We start from the raw sequence: 21,718 nt of genomic DNA on the forward strand, positions 1-21,718 counted from the left end.
TCCCCCACCAGTGGTATTCTGTGAGTTCTTATTAGAATTCAAGTTACTTAACTGCTGTTCTTGTTGTTCAGCCAACTTCACCTGTGCCCACATTACCTTTTCCTTGAGGGCCTTCCTTTTGTTTTCGATTTCATCTTCGCAGTATTTTGCATATTTCAGGACATCATCTATTGGTTTTCCCTGCCAACTGATTTTATTGTCTCTAATCCATTGGGAGATTTCGGGCCTTAATCCTAGCACAAATCTGTAACTGAAATGTGTCATGTCTTTCATGTCCACATTATCGATACCGCTGTATGTTTTAAACACTTGCAGTAGCCTTTCATAATAGGAGTGAACAGTTTCATCACGTTCTTGGGTGGTTCTATCTATTCGGGTCCAATCTGTTTCTTTTGCGGGAACCTTTTTCTTGAGATATTGTATGACTTGTTCATACTTCCTCATTACTTCAGGTGCAGGCGCTCCTGTTTTCTCATCTCTGGGAAATTCCTCACTGGGCCAGTCAATTTCAATTTTACAGTCGGTCCACAGATCTACGGGGACCACAATGTCGAAAAACCCATCCAGGTCTTTCAGCAGACATTTCTGAACTTTTATGAAGCGTTCTACCTGCCTGTACCAATCAACAGGCTTCTCCCGTAATTTCGGGAAGTCATTTGTAAATGACACAATATCCTGTCGGGACCAAGGGACATGGACATATTTCCCTCCCGGGACCTCTCTCATGGGACACAATTTTTCTGCGGGAGTTACTTCTTTCAGCATATATTCTGACGCTTGTGATTTTGCTCTACTGTCTTCCTTTTTCTTTGCCCACCGTGTTCTCCATTTTCCCACCTCTCCCCACTTTTGCAAAAGCTTTAACAACTCCTTTACTTGGATCTGTTTTCCCATCACATTTAGGTTTTCTAAATCTTTGTCTGAAAAGTCTACTCTGTAGGGTTTCTGAAGAATTTTGGAGCGACTAACGTCAATTCCCATTTCTGTGGCTGTATCCATTATCCTTTCATGGAGCATTCTAGCATTTCGGGTAAGATTTTTACTGATAAACAATAATTCCTCTTCATTGTATGAGCTTAGGCGCTCAACTCCTACATTTCCAGCCATCATTTCTTCTATTTCTATTCTCAATTTATATATTTCTAATGCTTTGGGTTAGGGAGTGGTCTCTTTTTCCAGTTCCTTGGTCCATCTGTCTAACTCTTCTGGGGATACTACAGTAGCGCTCCTAACCCCAGATGCTCCTTCAATCAACACCTCTTTGGGTCTAGTCTGACTTTTTGCCCCCGCAGTACTAGCCCTAGGCTCTCTAATGGGCAAATCCATCAATACCACAGACTCACATTCACTTTCTTGATCTTCATCTATGAATACTTCTTTCCTCAGGGAAGGGACACTAGGAGTAGGCAGCACTGGGGTGATAACAGGAGGACGGGGACTAGTCAGGTCATTTCTATACAGTGGAATAGCTGGGCCAATAGTTACTGGAATAGTCAGAGAATCAGGATGGGGATGTATCTGGGCAATAGTTCGAACCAAATCATCTCGCTGTCTAGCCAGAGCTTCCTTTTCCTTTTCTCTTAGAACCTTTTCTGCTGAATTGTCGTACAATACCTGAGGTACCAAGGGAGGGTAAATACTTGGAGCAGTCGGAGTGACCAATCGGGGTGGACCTTCTCCGAACGGCTGATAATTTGGGACCGTAGATTTAGGTCTGCAAAACCCATCCCTGTTACTGGTTTTACTGTCTGTACCCGTTCCATCTGTATCACTATCCCTCCTACATCTGGGATATTTTGAAAAAGGGTTTGGAGAATGCACAGGTTCTGACTCTGCAACATAGGGAGGTGGATTTTTCATTAACAAATCTTCCAGGTGCTCATCTTCTGAGTCCCCTGTGGGCATTATGTGATTGGTCTTTTCTTTACATTTTCCTTTCTTTTCTTCTAATACCCCCATCATGGGAAATAATCCTTCAGTCAACATAGATTGCCTCCACTGTTTCATTTTCTGCTCTTTGGTTGGCGTTGGAAGCCTGGGATACCATTTACTCACTCCCTTATCCATCCGGGGTTTATCTCGCTCTGCAGCCTCAATTTCCCATTCCTCCAGAGCTTCGTACTGGGTCAGCCTAGGTCTAGGGTGCAATTCATTCATGCGGGTCCTTAAGTTAAACAAAATCCGTCCATTAAATGTACCTTCGACAGGGAATGCTAAGACTCCGTCCTCGGCAGTATACTTTGCCCAATTTTCTAACCAGACACAAGTGTGATACCCTTTATCAAACAACATGAAAGAAGCAGGGGTGTTTGGCGGGGGAATGAGAACGCCTTCCCTCGTTCTAATGGGCTTGTCAGTTTTGAAAAAATTCTTTAATTTATCAGAAAATGACATTTTCCTCTTTACTCCATACATCATGTGCGGTCTACCTCGTATAAGCTGATCCTTATGAAATCCTAGGTACTTTGGGTTCGGTATGAAATCTGGATACCACATGCAACTCTCCAGACTCGCTTCTAACTCGGCTTGATTAATTTTGTTTACCTTTGTGCTTCCAATGCTAGCGCGACTTATTTTTCGCACTACCCAATCAGGTCAGAGAATACAAAATCCTTAGCCAATGGGTGCGCGGCCTTTTCGCGAGACAGAGTCTCACGCTTCGGCACTCACCCCTCCTTCACAAATTCAGCTCCGTTACACACCCGCTGTCTTGACCAATACCAGCGCGGCACGGAGTGACGTCAGAGCAGCTCTCCGACTGACTCCCTCCTTCACAAGGTAACGGAAACTTCTAACTTTTCCTAAAGTGCGAATGTAAAACTTAGTTACTAACACACAACGTCTGCCACTATGTCTGAGCGTTCTAAAGAGATAGAAAAACTTTCTTTCACTGCAAGTAAACCACTTCTGTCTACTTCTCATTCACTCTGGATAGACTTCCTTGCCTAACCTCACACGCGAGTAATATAGAACCCGTTATTCTTCCGACTCATCCACTTTCGTCAGGGATATGTACTGAGCCGGGATTTCACCAGTGAACTATTTTACTTACCAGTCAAGCCTCGGAGACCCTACTACTCCTTCCGTATGCGACCCTTACTAGGTGATATCGCAATGAAAGTTTTATACCGGACTCGTAGCTATCATTTACTCAGATGCAACAAAAGATCCTAATTAGTGCTTCCAGTTATTCTTAACCCTGCACTAATGACTCAAACCCTAGTGACTTCAACAGCTAACCGGATTCTACTCACCGTTAGCCAAATACTTCCCCGGGGATTCGGACTACACTGAACACTTACAAACAGTTCTGGGTTAATTCAACATGTAATATCTATAGCAGCAATGCAAAATCATATACATTTACATATAAATCCTTAAACATTTCAAAACATTTAAACCAATATAGTAGAAAATCAGCAGCACACTTTGTTTTCACGGTTTGTTTATCCTGTCTACCTAATCTAACTAGTCCAAACCATCCTCTGGTTGCCAGAAAATTACTGATAGAGCGCGCAGTTCACCCGGGTCACCGTATTCACCAATTACCTACACGCACTGGGCCCTGGCGTGCATAAAATTTAATACACCATTGACATTTAGGTGAACTGGGTGATGGCTTCTGCTACACGCTTCTATGAGTAATTAGGGTTTGGGTTACACCTCTGCTTACCATGTACCTGACTTACCACAGGTACAACTTTCCAACGGACCTGGAGCTATAAGGGAAAATAGTAGACAGGGAACCTAGAAAGATATATTCTTTATACTTCAGTACATACTTATCCACAATTTCTGTAAAATGACCACAGACACCTGATGAAGTTTAAAACTTTATATAAAGGTTCAAAGAGAAGATGCCAAAACAATAAGCGATATGCAGAATAATATATCAAACATCAGAATCAACACCAATAAGTAACTTTGTATTAGAATTATAACCATTAGAATATATGGGAAGACTAAAGGTAGGAATTTTAGAACAGAACTAGTCACTGCAACTTTATGCTAGGAACAATAGGACGGGGTTGGGACCTAGAACATGTATTTAACCTAAGCGTTTAAACTATTCTTACTAAATTCACTGCAATCAGCTAAAGGAAAGGGAAAAACTGGAACATGCTAATAAAATATAACAGTTTGGCAATTTTCTAAAGGTGGGGAGAGAAGTGGAACAATTCTACAACAATTGCATATAACTTGTTCTCAAGGTGATAGAGCAATATCACAGGCAAGAGTACTTTATTAAAAATCAGAGAGAGAGAGAGAGAGAGACGCAAACCCACAGGTTAATATTTACCTAGGTCTGAGAGAAGACTAACCCTGGCCACGGGTCAGTTGGAAGGACGGGGACTAGGACCCTCAGAAAAGGAAATACCAGAATGCGAACAGGTACAGCCCACGGACAGATCAGGACAGGATACCCCTCAGGTTCGGGTCAAATGACTGGGCCTCCCAGGGTACGACCAACACCCACAGCTTCGGACAGCAACGCCTGCGTTACCCCCTTCTGCAAGTAATCCGCCAGAAACCCCGATTGGATTTTCGAATTCCCCAGCAAAGTGCTTCGCCAGCACTTAGGATTTTCCACCCCTTAGGAGTTTGTGGAAAGTATGGACAAAGTGCTCCGCAGCACTTTCAGATTGAGCACCTATTGAGATCGTAGGGTCAGTGACAGGTCTGCTACTCGGACAAGTCGGACAATTTTCTTAAGCTAAACTAGGGTAGTTATACCATTTTGGGGTCTCTCAGACCACCCACTAATGTTGCAAGTGACAGTTTCCCGCATTATGATTGGTCAGGAGAGGTGGTGCGGTCATTACCACCTCCTAAAATTCAACGTTCCCACCATGAAATTTAAATTTTTCTACCCGCCCATTAGGTTCACGTTCCCATCCATAGAATATAATAGAAAATCTGAGTGCACAGGACATCGCAACAAAGTCAGTTATTCTCAAGGTGAGTGTCCTCATCATGTGCTGGTTTTCTCAGGCGCATTTGGCTTCGGGAGCCAGCTGGCTGATTTCAGCGTCTGCGCAGTCGAGTTTCTCCCAGGTCACATGGAAATACCCAGAGGAGCTTCAAATATGGCGTAGCTTAAGCACTCCCAGCCCCCAGAGACGCGGTACATGAAAAGTAAGCGAGAACAAATTAAAATCACATATAAAATGATCACACTGTATACCATGATAAAATTTTAACCAACCCTTACTTTATAATGACTATAGCATTAATGTTTAGTGCGAAAAGACAGATAGGCTGAAGCAGCAGTAGCAAGCGGAGAGCGTGGTGAGAGTCAAGCGGCCGTTTTTGCAACAGTGCGCATGAGCACAAATTCCCTCCAGAATGCGAGTGCGTCACATCACATGGGTATGACCGACGCATGCGCAGACTGAATGTCAGCAAAGCAGCCGATTCTTTAGTGCAAGCTTCGTTAATATGGAAAAGACATACGAGCAAGCATCCTGGGGACACCCGCGTGTATGGGAAAACGTATACTAAATGACAAACAATTATTTTAGTAGTATTATACATTGGGCGAGGTTCTTGCACTGGGGCAAGGCGCTTTACGTGCGAATCCTTGCTCCATCAATACTGGTGAGTGATTTTGGATTGAATTACTGCCTATCACATGTCAACGTTAAGTTTCCAGCACATGCTTCTCAATCTGAAATCTTATAGCTTAACTTTTATTAAAAAATAAGGACAGAGCAATCCAGAGGGTTTTACAATCTCTTTGGTTAAATTTTTTTGAGGATTTGTGCTGTGCATGTGTTGAATGGATTAGAAGTAGAAGCTATATTTGCAGTGCCTTAATCTCAAACGTACCACATAATGTTTTAACTAACTGCTATCTCTCCTAGGTATGCCAGCGACTCACGGAGTATGGTGTTCACTTCCATCGAGTATTACCAGAGAAGAGATCGCAAACCGGAATTTTACTGGGAGTTTGTTCCAAAGGAGTACTTGTCTTCGAAGTCCACAATGGGATCCGCACACCAGTGCTACGTTTTCCCTGGAGGGAAACGAAGAAAATTGCTTTCACAGTGCGTATTGTCCAAAATGCTATGTTTGAGTGGTTTGAGGAAAGGATCTCTTCAGTATGAAATCCTTATGTGCCTTCTTTTGTAACTTTACATAAATGTGCTACCTTCCTTTGTAAAGTGCCTCTCTATATCTCGCCTTGCAGATCCATGTAATTTATGCAGATGTGTAAATAAGTTAGCTTAAGTGCTCTTTAAGTTAAAACATACAAATGCTTTATTATGTTAATAACCTTCAGGATTATAAATCAAGCAGTCAATCAATCAGTTTTTGTAAAGCCTGGGAGGGTATCCAGGCACTGTGCTGTGGGCGTTCAGTCAAAGAGCCAGGTCTTGAGACCCGTCCTGAAGTCTCTCAGAGATGGAGCGGTTGGAGATGGAGGGGGAGAGCGTTCCAGGCTTTGACGGTGAGGCGGGAGAAGGAACGTCCTTTGTTGCAGCAGCGACGGATGCGTGGTGTGAGGGCGATTTGGGTGGAGTGGAGGTTGGTGCAAGTTCATGGAGTTGTTCGTGTATTCAGGTCCTTGGTTGTGGAGGGCATTCTAGGCCTGTGTCAGGAGCTTGATATGGCATCTCTTCTGGACGGAGAGCCAGTTGACTTCTCTCGGGTCCTGAGTGATGTGGTTACTTTTGGGCAGGTTGAGAATCAGTCTGGCTGCTGTGTTCTGCATTGTCTGGAGTCTTCTCCTAAGTTTGTTGGTGGTTTCTGCATAGAGTGTGTTGCTGTAGTTGAGCCGGCTGGTGATGAGTGACTGCATCACGGTTTTCCTGGTGTTGATGGTTAGCCACTTGAAGATTATGCAGAGCACACAGAGTGTGAGGAAGCAGGCTGAGGAGATGACATTGCTCTGTTGTTTCATGGAGAGTCCACTGTCGAGGATGATGCAGAGGTTGCGAGTATGGGTTTTCGGTGTGGGTGCCGTGCCGAGTTCCGATGGCCACCAGGAGTCAGTCCAGAGCTATGTGACTGCTGAAGATTAGCACTTCAGTCTCCTTTGTTTTGCACTTCAGTCAGCTGTCCTTCATACAGGCTGCAACACTCCTCATGCAGTTGTAAAAGTTAGCTATCTTTGTGTTAGGGTCTGCTGAGAGTGAGAGGACAAGCTGGGTGTCGGCGGCGTAGGAGATGATGTTGATGTTGTGGATTCTAACTATGTCTGCTAACGGTGTCATGTAGATGTTAAAGAGGGTAGGGCTGAATCTTGAGGGATGCCGCAGATGGTGTGCTTGGACTGTGGGATGCAGGGAGGGCGGGAGGCGGGCGGGCGCTCTAAATGCGTCCAATGAGGAACGATGCCATCCATCTGAGTGTGCCCTCTTTGATTCAGATCTGGTGGGTGCTAGGAGACTGTGTCAAAGGCTGCAGAGAGGTTGAGAAGGATCAGGGCATCTGATTCTCCTCTGTGAGTAGTGTATGGAGGTTATCAGTTGCGGCGATCAGGGCTGTCTCACTGCTGTGGTTGGCTCTAAAACCTGATTGGGAGGGGTGGAGTAGGTTGTTTCTCTCCAAGTCTTCGATGAGTGGGAGGTTGATAGGCTTCTCTATGACTTTGGCTGGAAATGGCAGTAGTTAGATGGGATGGTTGATCTGGAGATGGTAGGGGTTTGCAGAGGGTTTCTTGAGGAGGGGTTTCATCTCTGCATGTTTCCATGCATCGGGAAAGGGGGCTGTGGTGATGGAAGAGTTGAGGATGACGTTCAGCTGGTGACTGATCTTGCTGCTACTGAGGTTGAAGAGTTGGTGGGGGCATGGGTCAGTGAGTACTCCAGAGTTTATAGATTTCATTATGGTGGTAGTGTTCGGTGTGCTGAGGTGTACCCATGAAGTGATCGTGTGGTCGGCAGCAGTAATCGGGTGATTAGGGATGCTGAGGAGGTCGGAGGATTGAGCATCGAAATTCCTGTATATGGTGGCAATCTTGTTGTGGAAGTGGTCAGGCTGGGTGTCGCAGAGTTCCTGTGTGGTGGAGATCAAGCTTTCGGTGGCTGGTAGGCAGGTGAACTCTCTGATGATGGTGAAGAGCTCCACGGTTTGGTTGGCTCTGGCTTCTATGCGGTGTTTCAGGGCCTCCTTTTTCGTGACTTTGAGTTAGTGAAGGTAGCGCTTGAGGGTGGTCTTGAAGGTGGCTTGGTCGATGTTGTTTCTGTTGTAGCTCCATTTTCTTTCAGTTGGTTTCATCTTTGTTTTGCTGGGGTGAGTTCTGGGGATTACCAGCAGGCTCGTTTTGTGGGGGCTACTCTGCCGGCCGCTCTGGTGACTCAGACGTTGAAGTTCTGTACTGTTTGATCCTGGCTGGTACAGAAGTCCGGCTGGGAGCTGCAGAGGGCGTCTGTTCATTTGTGCTGCATGGCTTTGGTCCAGCTGCGGAAGAGGTGCTGTTGTGACTGGGGGTGGTATGTGGGGCTCCAGCGATGGTGAAGTATACGATGGAGTGATCAGACCAGGTGAGATTCGAGATGTGGGTGTATTTGACTCTATTGCTGGAAGTGAAAATGGGGTCCAGCTTGTGTCCTGCTCTGTGTGTGGGGTCTGAAACCAGCTGTGTGAAGCCAATGTTGTTAATTAGCAAACCTAAACGGTAGATCACCAACAATTACAGCCAAAAAGTAAATTTCGAATTAAATACAGAGACGCTGGGGTCCAGGGAGCAGGGTTACCTGGGGCGGCGAACTAAGCAAATCCTTGGCAGCAAGGGCGAACTGGCAGCTGCAGTGAGGCGAAAACAGCAAAGGCAGATGCTCTGTCAGGGAGCCAAGGCAACTGCAGAAGCATTGGAAAGGGGAGCAACTGGCTAAACCAGTGGTCAATTCATGCCCCATTGACACTAATAAATCAATTGATCAGCTTGCATGAGCATGCACAGCAACTTAAACTAAAACAATTAGTCACCATAAGGATTGTGGTGTATCGCAAATGCATTATCATTTTCCCAAATCATAATTTGTCCAAAATCTGTTTGGATGTTTTCCCCAAAGCATAATTTTACCCACCTTTTTAAGGCATCAGTAGTGTGATCACAAATCTTATTTCTGAGATACATTCTGTGCAGGTCGTTAAAGCTGTAAGGTTCCTTTTATTCATTTTTTTCTCTCCACCTCCCTCCCTCCCCTTCCCCCAAAATTAATTCCTAACACCGACGGCCTGCATTGCAATGCAGTTGTTGGGTTCTTGTAATACTGCTTGTGGTATTAGAGGAGAGGCAGTCTAGTGGCTTTAGTCAAGTTTTCTGAATACCCTCCATTTTTATCCAAAAGGTAAATTTACATGAATTTAATTCCAGATGGGTTTAATTTGTCAGGCATTCTAAAAACAAGATTCAGTTTTGCTGTTTGCTAGATTAACCAGTCATTATGAAATCTTGTCTTTGGTACCTGACAAAATTATTTTCTAAATAAATGTATCCCCTTGTGCATTAAACTATAAATACGTAGTATGCAAATATTTACCAACTGACTGTACCATGTAGAGTTTAATAGTGTTCCAATTACATTAGTTTTGTCTCAACCTAGTTTATCTAAATCCAGTCTCAGTCAGGCCCGATACTCCACACTGTTCTAAGTACAGTGTCTCATGCTAAATCAGTGCTTACATTAAATACCTCAATAAATTCAACACATAAAATTGATGTTTGTTGAAGAGTGGTGGGATAAAGTCTGAATTTAGCTTGATAGAAGATACCAGATTAACATTAACAACTGACTCATAACTGGTGTTTCTGATGCTTTTATCCATGCTAGACAAGGCTCTAGTGTTGAATGTCCTTTTAATCTGTTTTTGTTATCTGAACCATCTTGATCTGTAATTTGTGTGCTTCTCCCTCTGCAGAAGAAGAAGATATGTTTGCAGAATACATCAGATGGCATCAAACATATTTTCCAAACTGAAAACTCTAAGACATGCCAATACCTCCTTCACCTGTGCACCTCCCAGCACAAGTTCCAATTGCAAATGAGAGCCAGGCAGAACAATCAGGACACACAAGAGATTGGTACGGATGTTTTTTTCCCCCTTTTTTTGTTGTTGTGTATAAACATTTATAACATCCAAACTGTATAGTAGGAGAAAGCATAGTACTGTTTAGACATGAGAGATACAGACTTTTGAGCCAGCCTGACATTGAATTCGACCACTTGTACTTAAGATTGTGAATGGTCATCTACAAAAAATAAAGGATTGCAATTCTGCGGCTCATTCATGCCATAATTGTGGTTAGAAGACATATTTTTAGGTCTCGACTAGGCAGCGCTTCCGCTGTCTCTTCGAGACATGCTGTAGTCGGATATGAGCTTTAAGCTCCACCGATGTTTCGCCGAAGTATTTTATTGGCTCCTTTTAGAATTGTTTTTATTTCATTGGTTTATTTGTTTAATGGTCCCTCCTTCTCCCTCTTTAGTACATACTTCTCTTCAGTTCTAACCTCCCATAAGGACTGCTCCTCTTACATGTGACTTTATTCTGTACGTTTTATTTTCACTTTCTCTGCACTCTTTTCTTAATAACTTCTTCAACGTTGCTGGAGTTGCAAGCACAACAGCCTCTTCCCCGATGCATTTCCCCGACACAGACTCTCTTTGGGCTGCAGCTGCCTTCTTCTCCTCCCTCCTGCTTGTTATTATTCATTTATAAGGCTGCCTCCTTTTTTTCTATTTATTTACTTTATTCAGGATATGGGCTTTAGGCTTTCTTTTCTATTTATTAACTTTATTAGCATTCCCTGCATTACACGCTTCATATGTTTAAAGCTAAAGCGCAGCTTGCCGCGGTTGCTACAAAAGTAAATGAATACAAAAGAAAAAAAAATGGTTGCCGTCTTTTTTCCTATTTATGTACTTTTGTAGCATTCGCAGCACACTGCGCTTTAGCTTCGCATGTTCTTCACACCTCGTCCTTTGAAATGTGCTTACTGAGCACTTTGCACTAAGATGACTAAACTGTAGATGATTCACCTATCACAGTGAACAATATATTGTTCTTTTGAATTTGGCGATCAAGAAAGGAATTTGGTTCTACGATCTGGAAATTAACTTCATCAATTTGAGTTATCATAGACTTCTTAACAATCCGGGTACATTCCTGACTACATTCCAGAATGCAGTACAGTTTATTATTGCCCTGAGAAAGTCCTATTCAGGGTGAAATGCGTTGGCTGCATCTACACTGCATTGCGCTTTTTGTGGTTCAAGCATCCATTAAAGGATCTGATAACTTTGCTTAGCATTTGTGCCTTTTAATACTTGTGTTGCCTCTCTGTGCTTTCTCTTTTGTATTATAGTGGTGTAGTTCATTGGCAGTGGACCAAGGAGGTGGGCAACAGTGACTTTGTACATTCAAACATAGCGTACAGTCAGGTAGTGCAGCGCTAATTATCCCTCGCTGACATTTCTCTTTTCTCTTGACTATCATAAAGAAATGTCACCAGAACTCAACAGGACGTCAGAACTCCGTTATAGTTGAGATTTGCCATCACAGTGCATGCTCCCAGAGTCTGCGGCCTAGGGAAAGGCAGGTCAGATCACGGAGCATAATGAAAGCAGCTGATTAAAGAGCAAAACAAAAAGTTGCTTTTCTTTCTTCTGGTTTACTTTTCTAGCTCTGTGTCAAGCAGAAAGGTGATATTTATGGCAAAATAATTGTTTGTTGCACTCCTTTGGTAATTATAGAAAAGCTGAATCTTTCTGCATGTTTCTACTCATTCCGAGCTACTGTGCCTTTTCTTTAAAAAAATTAACTGACTTGAATTAAACCGATTCTAATATCTTTTTCCATTAAATAACTACCAGCTTTTTGATATGTTTACTTTTGCACTAGAGATTCTAGTTTTAGTCTTCATATTTAAAAACGTGCCTGCTCTTTGATATGAAAGAGCTACACACCAAAGATTTGAATGTTTTGTAGGAAAGGTGAGGTGTGACCATGTATTATAAGACATAAAGTAACTCTGTCGTCAGGGACGCTGTGAGCTAAGTGTGTGGGAGGTGCTGCAACACCCTCAGAATGATCTTGTTAGAGTTCATAAGGAAAACTAGCATATTTTGCTATGCTTACAAAGATGAAGATTAAATTCAGGGAGTCTTCTGACAAGATTGCTGCTTATTTTTTAACATAGAGATTAGTGTTTATTTTTTCCCTTTTCATACTTCAAAGCGAGTGCATTTTGCAAATGTAACAATCCGCATGAGGTACAGAGGAGAAAGAAGGCACCTGCATTATGCCATAATATTTTCTAACATACAACAAAGTTGAAATACTTACAAATGGACTTCTTAAATATTTCAACGACATCACCAGCAATAAAAGAACAAATAAGACATCTTTTTTTTCTAATTCTAAAGTGTCATGGAAAAATTATTTAATAGAATAAAAACAAATATAACACTTTACTTGTGAGATAAATATGTATAGAAACCAAATTTCCTCAAGCTATTGCTTGTGCAACATATTGGTTTAGCAGTAAAACTACTCACATGTTACAAAAAGAAATGTGCATTTCAAGTGGACTGGTCAGTGGAAAATGTGCTCTCTCTGCATGGCAGTTCCTGACCACTCTATGCTTTACTCATATTTGGGAGCATCTGCTTAACAATACTCCACTGGATATATACTACAGCAATACCATTCTCTACCTGAATGGTCATGGCTCATTTGCTACACTTGTCCTTTATCTGTGGTTTGACCTTTCACAAACACTCTTGTAGAAGCGCAGGCCTCGGGTACAATGGCACCCTAAGTAACTGACAGGCACACCAGCAATTTTCAGCCCAGCTGTGTCCACAAGTTGCCCATATCCCATTTATTTACCCCCCTGCAACCAGTCCAGGAATTGAATGTGACATCATCACTGAGATGGTAGTGTCCTCGTGGGCCATTACACTTGTGAATTCAGTGGCGTATCATTAATAGAAGCAAGTCCACTCTGAAAATTGTTCCAGCACCACTACCTGCCACACATAAAGGCATTGCAAGTCACCTTGGAGATCTATAACCTTACAAAGGAACAAGGTGCTCTGCCTCGTTCCTCTATATGGTCATGTAACTGCTCTGTGACTTGCAGTGGGCAAGTGTTGCTCCCCAGAGGTCCCCGCGGGGAAAGCTCTGTTAGTCACTGAGACGGCGTTCGACTCCTTGGGGTGGCCTTTCCTCCAAGACATGCTATCCAAATTGGGTGTCCACCCCTGGTTTTTCTAAAGTGATAAATCTCCTATATGTACAGCCCATAGGTCGTATCAGGATTAACAGCTCAATCACTGCTCCCTTTCCCATTACGAGGGGTATCCGCCAGGGCTGCTCTCTATCCCCTTTACATTTTATAATAACAATGGACCTGCTGGTCAGACATTTTCTCAAGCGCCAGCTCCACCGAGGCTTCCAGTTTAAACCTGGCGCTCTTCTTATCTCATTCTATGCGGTTGATATGTTTCTCTTCATCAGACACCAGGAAGATAACTTAACCTCGATTGTCCATGAAATTACATGATTTTGGAGCCATTCCGGTCTTCAGATTTAGATCAGTTGATCTGAACTCTTTCCCATTACTCCCTCCACAAAACAGACCCGGTACGCCTTTCCATTATCCTGGTGCAAAGGGCCTGTTAAATATTTAGACATATTACTCAACCCAGTTAGGGAACAGGTAGTGTGGCTAAGCTATGGCTGCACCATTGACAAGTTATTGACATACATGACCGATAGATCCGCTAGCCACTCTCATTGGCTGGTAAAATTGCAATAAAAATGGTGACTCTTCCCAGGTTCCTTTATTTATTCATCAGTATTCCTATACCACTCCTCAACTCGTTCTTTCTTATGTTGTGTGGTCTACTCCTCAAACCCATTGGGGCTTGCAAGCTGCTTCGCATCAGCTGGGATACGTTGACGTTGGCACTTCCATATGAGGGGCGAGTTTGGAGTGCCCACCTTCAACTTTACTGTTTAGCTGCACAATGTCAATATGCTCATCAAAGGTACAATGCGGATGCCAGAATGTTGTACAGCAAACCTGAGGTGGATCTAGCTGCGCTTATTCCGCTTGCCTTTATACCCCTAAGGGTATCCCCCAAAACCGCAAGGATGTTCAAACCCTTTCCACTACATGCTGGGCGTAGCGGAAACCTCAATCGATTCTGGGTAGTACCCTCCTTAACTCTCCTGCCTTAACTCTAGTAGACAACCCTTGACTCCCTGTAATATGCGAAACTCTAGTTAAATTAACCTTGTCGCGATATGGTCTGCACACCTTTGGAGATCTCTCCCAGAGAGTCATGCACTGATGCACTCCACGAACGTGCACTTCTCTACGGATCCACTCATGAACCGTTTCATTCTGCACTGTGTACACAATGCATTGAGAGCTACCATATTGACATATCCGATAGCACCAGATGAGTTTCTCCCCTTACTTTAGTAATTAACAATACTCATGAGAGATAATTAGTATCCAAAGTGTATCATGCAGTGTGGCTTTGGTCCTATACAAAGATGCAAAACTCAGAATCTTCTGGGAGAAGGACCTAGGGAGACCCATAACAGATAAGATGTGGGGTGTATGCTGTGCAGAAACCCAGATGGTATCATCTAAACATTGTCACGAACACTTCAGATTTTTACAGCAAGCATACACCACTCCTAATGACCAACACAAATATGACCACTTGCGATCTTCTGACTGTCCTAAATGTCACACATGTGGTGCAGATTTTCTGCACATGACATCGACATGCAGACACATTGCACACAAATGGGATGAGATTTTTTTCCACAATTAACACAAATGACAGAGATTGACCTAGACCCAGTGGAGAAGTGTGGCTCACTGGTTAGAGGAGGCAGACCCTGATGCAGAGGTCACACCCGGGACCAGGGTTCAATTCCCGACGCGGCAGGGTCTTGAGCTCAAAAATGTCCACAGACTCGATAATTCTCGCCTCGGTGCCTACTCGAATCATGGGTTCACACTCTGCAACTCTGGGCAATAGCTTGCTTAATCTCCACTACGGCCCACCGCGATGGGATGCCTGGTCTTCCCCTTGGGGATGGCCAGTAGGGGTTATCTCGCAGGGAAAGCCAGGACGGGTTCCCAAAGCAAACGCTAAGAGATCTGTCGGTGATTTGGCGCTATATAAATCGAAATTAACATAACCCTGACCCCCGCCTCGTCCTGCTGGGCTAACCTACAAAACCTTCCTAAAAGTGCTAGACGGTTCAACTGCAATGTCCCTGCTGCTGGCCAAACGAGAATTAGCCCTGCACTGGGGTAAATGTATTCCCCCACCTGCCAAAAACAGACTCACCAGCATGACGTACCGTGACATTACTAGCGATCTTTACGCCTCTCTCCAGCTCCCGACTTCTAGACTGAAGGATATTTGACAACCCCTGCATGACTATCTACTCTCGACCACAGAAATGTCCCAAGATGACCACACCATCCTATCTGAGCATTCCCGACCTGATCAATCACCTACTGTACAGACATCACTCTCTCCCAATCCTTGCATCAGCCCTCACAGATGACACGTCCGGAAGTGCCCCGGGACTCTCTGACATGAGCCCTTCCATTATTTCCCACCCCAGAACGTAACACTGGCTCTCCCATTTCAATTATTGAACAGTGACAGTATGGACCATGCAACTCCTTATGTATGCTACAGCTAGATTCACTAGTTCTTCGCTCTGCTTACTCTTTCAACTACTGTTGTAGAGCATACAGCATACACTGGCTATATGCTATATGATTACGGCCATTACATTTATTTGCAGCATATTACCCAAACTCTTAAATACCTTTATTAACTACACAATAATGTCCTTATTTGACAAATGAAATCTCGCTTTCGTTTCATGATTGTTTGCTATTACACGATTGCCATACCACTGATTTATGTTTTTAGCATGTATGCTCAATCTTTATTAGTACTTTTCGAACATAAATAATATTTGTGAAAAAAATGCCTTATAATATACGGCATGGGGTGCTTTATCCCATATATATTTTTTAATGCTCTAATAAATACATATTGCATCTGCATGGTTTGCTGTAGAGCTTGGGATTTTTGCCGTTTTTGTTTAAATATGTCCTTTTTGAAGGATTGTGTGATATGAAAAATGTAATGTTAATGTAATGTGAATACAACATACTTATTGCATATCAGTTTGTAAATGTATAACCTAATAAAGGCACTCAGCCTGAGGCCTCATGCTTGAATACTGCCATAAAACGACCTTGTGACTTGCAGTATTTTTGTTACATACATTAGGGGGTTCTTTATCAGATTTCTTTGGTATACCATAAAGTGCTGGCACCCTTACTTCTTCCAAGTACAATAAAAGCAAGTAGGGTATTTCTACACTTTAATTTATAATTATATTGCACTTCCTTAATTACCGTGGCACAGCAGTTTGCAAGGCCTCACCTGGAATTATCTGCCCGGTTCTGGAACTAGATCTCCACTTGGATACGGACATTTCCAATTGATACTGCTGTCCACAGATTCTTGACCTTCTGAATTCCTCCAAGCGTGGGACCGTATCTGAGCAGTTGCTCCCTCATGCCGATAGGTGGACCCATCCGACTCATTGTCGACTCTGCGCTGCCTCTGGAAGTGACAGCACAGAACCCTACATAGGCGCCTCCCATGAGCGCTCACGTCAGTTTCTGATTTTACACACCCTTTGACATGAGTGGCAATATGCTCATCATTGGTACCATGCGGATGCCAACTGATGTAGGACAACCCCGTGGTGGATCTGGCATGCACCTACTCCACTTGCCTTTATACTTCCTAAGGGGATCCCCCAAGACCCCAAGGATGGTGCTCCCACATGCCGCACAGAACCCTATATAGGCACCTCCCATGAGCGCTCGTCAGTTCCTGTTTTTACACACACTTTGACTCGAACCCAGAGCTCTGCTCTCAAACTTTTTTCCGTGTTTTTACCAATCTCCCAAAAAATGTCAAGGCAGTGTGATAATATAAGATCTCCTCTGAAGGCCACAGGCTTCAAACTATGCTTTGCCCCCAGGAAGCTGATGTTATTAAATGATATCTGCCTCGAATGTGACGGATCCAAAAATGATTGGAAGTCTTGCTACAAATGCTCCTTGGTGCACCCGAAGACAACAAGGAAGTTTTTTCTTTGAATTCTGGGGCTTGTAGTCTAATTACGTGCTCATGTAGATTAATATTTCTGTGTTTACTCCAAGGACTTGCAATTCTAGGAAGGCGTTTTATTAATGTTAGGCCGCTGAGTTTCAGGTTGCAATTCAGTGCACTGACAGTAGGCAACCTTGAAAGTCAAAATCTATGCTGCTGCGTCACACTCTTTATCCTGTATAGTGTATACAGTTGGGACGTGCGAATGAGCCCTCCATGGTAACTAAAGATATTAGCTTTCCTTGCACAGCTTGATATTTTAGGCTTATGGTTTGCACAACTAGATTTTTTTCACATATTTTTTTAGTTGTCTCTAAAAGTGTAAAACCACTTCAGAGTGTGCTCAACATCTGGCGTGCAACACCCATTGGGAGGGAGGAAAGGAGGGCAAGCAACACTGACACCCATTTTTGTGTGTAAACGGCCGCTTTATTGAAACAGGTGCATATCACACTTTATTAAACTGGCAATTTTGCCTTACAAAACTAACACCTCTCTAAACATCGAATAACCTCACCCCCGTTACATTTCCTCCCCCCACCCCTACGATCCCCGCATGATAAAAACCCGCCACCCTGCAACATCCAAACATAAATTGCAATACATTAAATATTTCACCATCTTCCTACCTACCGCTAACTGTTACCCTCCTAAGACCTACAAACCTATTTGCCTTCCTGCAACTGTAACAAACGCTCTCTAATGTAACCCTTAACATTTCCCCTCTCCCACTCACCAATTACCCCAATTTCCGATAACTGCCAAACTCCAGCCAACCATGGATAACTTCAACAACAACTCCGCCACCCAGGAAAAGGCGGATGGCAGGTGATTACACCACCTCCACCTTTTCCTGCCCCCCACCCTCCGCCCACCTGTGCCAGACACTGCCCCGACTGCGCAAAACCCCCACCTACTCCCGACGCACTCCCAACAAACCCGACAACACCTCTCTCAACTCTAAAAGATAAAGGTCCATTCCCAAACGCGAGAGATGAACCCCGTCGCCTCTAAACAATTCCGGCGCGTCGTACTTCAACTCCTGGTGCCAAACCCTTGCAAATTCCAAATGCCTGCGAAACCGCACCATTTCCACATTGATTTTGCGCCTGGCCTTGTCCAGTGCCTGGGGTTCAACGCCCCTCTCCACACCCACTGCGGAACAAACTCAGTCCACACGACCGTACAACCTGCCATTTCCTCAGTATCTCCTCCAAATCCTTCCTCATGGCCCGCATGAGAACCAAACCTATTTCCTGGACCATGTCATTCTATCCCACGTGAAGTACCAGCACATCCGGGCTCCTGCCCCCCACCACCATCCTGTTCAGAATCCCCACCAGCTCCTTCCAACGCATCCTCCCCCCTCCCAGACCAACGCACTTTAAAAACCTCTGGATTAAAACCTAAATTCTCCCCATAGTAGCTATCCTGCGCCTGAAGTTGTGCTCTCCTGCGTCCCAGCCACCAGGTTACCTAAAATGGTGGCTGGGCGAGCGCGGAGACCCCAATTAACTGCCACTTCTTGGGCTATTTATGTAACTTTTGGCTGCCTTTGGGCTATTCCCAAGGCAGCCCAAATCAGCAAAATGGCTGCCTTTGCTCACCCCCCCTTTGCTCGCCCCCTTCCCCCCTCCCAAATCTGCTCGCGTTGCTCGGCTGCCCCCCAAACCCCCTTGGCCTCAAAGGGCTTCAGCCCCCCATCCCCCCGCCCCCCGTTGTGTGTGGCAGCCCGGGATTAGACACTTCCCGGGCCTGCTCAGGACACATTCATTTTTGGTAGGTACTGGAAAGATTAAGTGATTTGCCCAGAATCACAGGATGTTCAGTTGACTTGAACAAGGTTCACCAGATCCAAAGCTGGCAGCTCTAGCCATTACCCGACATCCTCTGCTGCTGCTGGCTCTGAGTGAATGTTCTGCCGCCTGCTGGAAGCCGGAGGAAATCTATTTCTGTGTTCTCATTAGTATTTCTGTTCTGTGAACCCAGACTACCGACGGCACACTCCGATTTTTGGAAATGAAGTGTGTATGTAGAGTGCCACCTAGCCTCTACTATACTTTGTTACGCAGTTTACACCCCGAGGATCAGGTGCGGCCCGAGGGCATAAATAAACGAGGGAGCGACCGCACAGGGTAACTCTTCAGAACTACAGAACTGGTATGTGTGTCCCTTGTGTTAACAAAATGATTGAATGAGGCCTATAGCTGCAGCCCCTCACGCCAACTCAGTCTACACTGGTGACAGGAACTGTTGCGCACCCTGCGGCCACCTGCAAGTGGTCCTGCCACCAGCACTCACCGACAAACAAAACTGACCAAAAGCGGTCCAAGCTACGTGGTGCAGCACCCAGTGGCAGGACAGTGGGCCCAGCTGCGGACTGGCCGTCTCTGCTGCTGTACCTGCCGTCTCTGCTGCTGCACCTGCCGCAGGGTCCCCCGCGGTGATCATCGCAAGCCATTGCACACCAGCCAGGCACTGGAGAAGAAGAATGCTGCAGCACACCAGCGGGCATGAAGCCTTTGCAACAGCACCACCCGCTGGCTGCAAGTGCACACCGCACTATGTGTGCGGCAATGTTCCTTTGAGCCCAGAGATTGGGGAGAGAGAGCTTGTGAGGCCAGGCCTCGGCCCCCTCGTGGGCGCTGAACGAGGTGAGTGCCACAAGGCTACCCCGACATTGTCATTGTGCTACAAGCCAGCGTATGTCAGTGGGAGGCCTGCCCTAGGGGATCAGTGTATCGAAGACTGCTGCTGGTAGGAGAGGGTGAGGGCTGAGACTGTGTTTAAGAAAAATATATACAAATAAGAGAAGTCTGTGTGATTTATACATTTTTTTTACCTATTTGTATTGATTTTTAAGGATCTGGCATATAACATACGTTGCTGTCCTATCCGGGCGGCAGCATCAGATGTACAATACATTGCATATCATTCTTTGACTGGAGTACATGGTTCAATGCTATAAGCAATTCAATGTCAACACAAACCAACCGTGATAACGGATCACAAATAGATCGTGGGCGTTAATAAAGACAACATCTTTTATACCGTGCAAACCAATTATGTTGGGTAAACCATATGATATCCCAAGCTTGTGCCCCAATAAACAATCAGACTGTATTTGCAAGTGGTTCCGGGGTTCCCTCCTCCTTGCGGATAAAGGGAACAATAGTCACCCGGTTCAGCAAGAAGTCTGTGTGAGATGAATATTGGTTGGAATAAAAGGAAGAAAGGTCGGAATTGAGGAAAGCAGCCACCAGAGAACTGTTGCTTGATTTATATGACAATCAGTGCCACCATATACGTCAAGCCTGCATTACTCAACTGTGCGCTGACACTGTCCCGCCATGTCCATGCAACAGCAATCCCAAGCACCACCCCTGCAAGCCACCCACTCCTAAGTCATGGCGCTGCCGTCCTTCAACTAGCTGGTGGACCCTGCTACTGCGGCACCACGCTGGTGGCAGTGGGTTAGATGCTTACAATACTACTACTACTGCTGCACCACCTGGGAAATAGATGGCACAGTCAAGAGGTGACTTCTGCTTCACTTTGGTGGGGCAGACCTTTATGACCTTTTTGAGACCCTTCCCAACACAGGAAGCAATGCGAATTTCGATGCTGCGGTGGCAGCTTGAACCGACACTTTGACCCCCAACTCAACCCTAACAATAAGCGGTTCAAACTATACCAGGCTACACAGCCGGAGGATGAGTTCACAGACGTCTTCTATGCACAGCTCTGAAACCTTAAGATGTATGTGCATGGACATCAATCAACTGGATGGATTAGGGCCCAACTCGTACAAGGCTGTAAGTCGACAGCCCTCTAATAGTTAATCCTGCGCCAACCTGGAATCACCTTGGATGCCATACTAGTGCTGGTGAGGTCACACGAGCTGGCAGACACCCGAGCAGATGAGATGGAGGTGGCTCTGGCGAAGGGTTGGCCTGGGCCCAGGCCCAGGCGGCCAACCTTGCACCATCAAGGTAAAGGAAAAGCAAGTAAATGTCCCGCCCGGCATGCCTAGTGAGGCAAATCTACTGTAGGGATGGTGTGGCAACTGTGACCTGCAACATCAGGTGCTGAACTCTTGTCCTGCACAGGGCTAATCCTTCGCCAAAGTGTGCCTAAGCGAGGGGCAAGGGCCCTGATCAGGGAACCGGGGTAAGGCAAAATCCACCCTGCAGCAGCTATCAATCGAGGAAGAAGAGACCGAGGGGCCATCAGCAGGTTGAAGCCAGAGGTCGTATATGGCAGATGATGAAAATAACAGCAAGGGATTTACCATCTTGTTTGTGGGGAGAGAGAGCTACCAGAAGAGGCCCCACCAATGTGTACGGTAGAGATTTGCGGCATGTCAGTGAGAGTGCTGATCGACACTGGGGTCTCTGTCAATTTAATGGACTCGTCACAGTTTGACAGGTTGGTATTTCTCTTCAAGCTCACGCCAATGAAAGCAAGGATTTACACATATTGTGCCACAGAGCTATTAGTCCTAAAGGGGTTTGTGGAATCCA

The 21,718-nt window shown here is 44.9% G+C and overlaps 1 protein-coding gene across 9 annotated transcripts in view; it reads left to right on the top strand.

The window, feature by feature from the left end:
- The window catches only part of PTPN13 (protein tyrosine phosphatase non-receptor type 13), a 981,974-nt gene that overhangs the window by 507,152 nt on the left and 453,104 nt on the right, over window positions 1-21,718 (top strand). For all 9 annotated transcript variants that reach the window (XM_086961883.1, XM_086961888.1, XM_086961886.1 and 6 more), the window contains 2 exons: window positions 5,865-6,047; window positions 9,871-10,033. In XM_086961883.1, the coding sequence (XP_086818009.1) occupies window positions 5,865-6,047; window positions 9,871-10,033 (346 nt within the window). The remainder of the gene's footprint in view (window positions 1-5,864; window positions 6,048-9,870; window positions 10,034-21,718) is intronic.

Source organism: Lissotriton vulgaris, chromosome 3_1 (genome assembly GCF_964263255.1).
Source record: "Lissotriton vulgaris chromosome 3_1, aLisVul1.2, whole genome shotgun sequence".
Taxonomy (NCBI): domain Eukaryota; kingdom Metazoa; phylum Chordata; class Amphibia; order Caudata; family Salamandridae; genus Lissotriton; species Lissotriton vulgaris.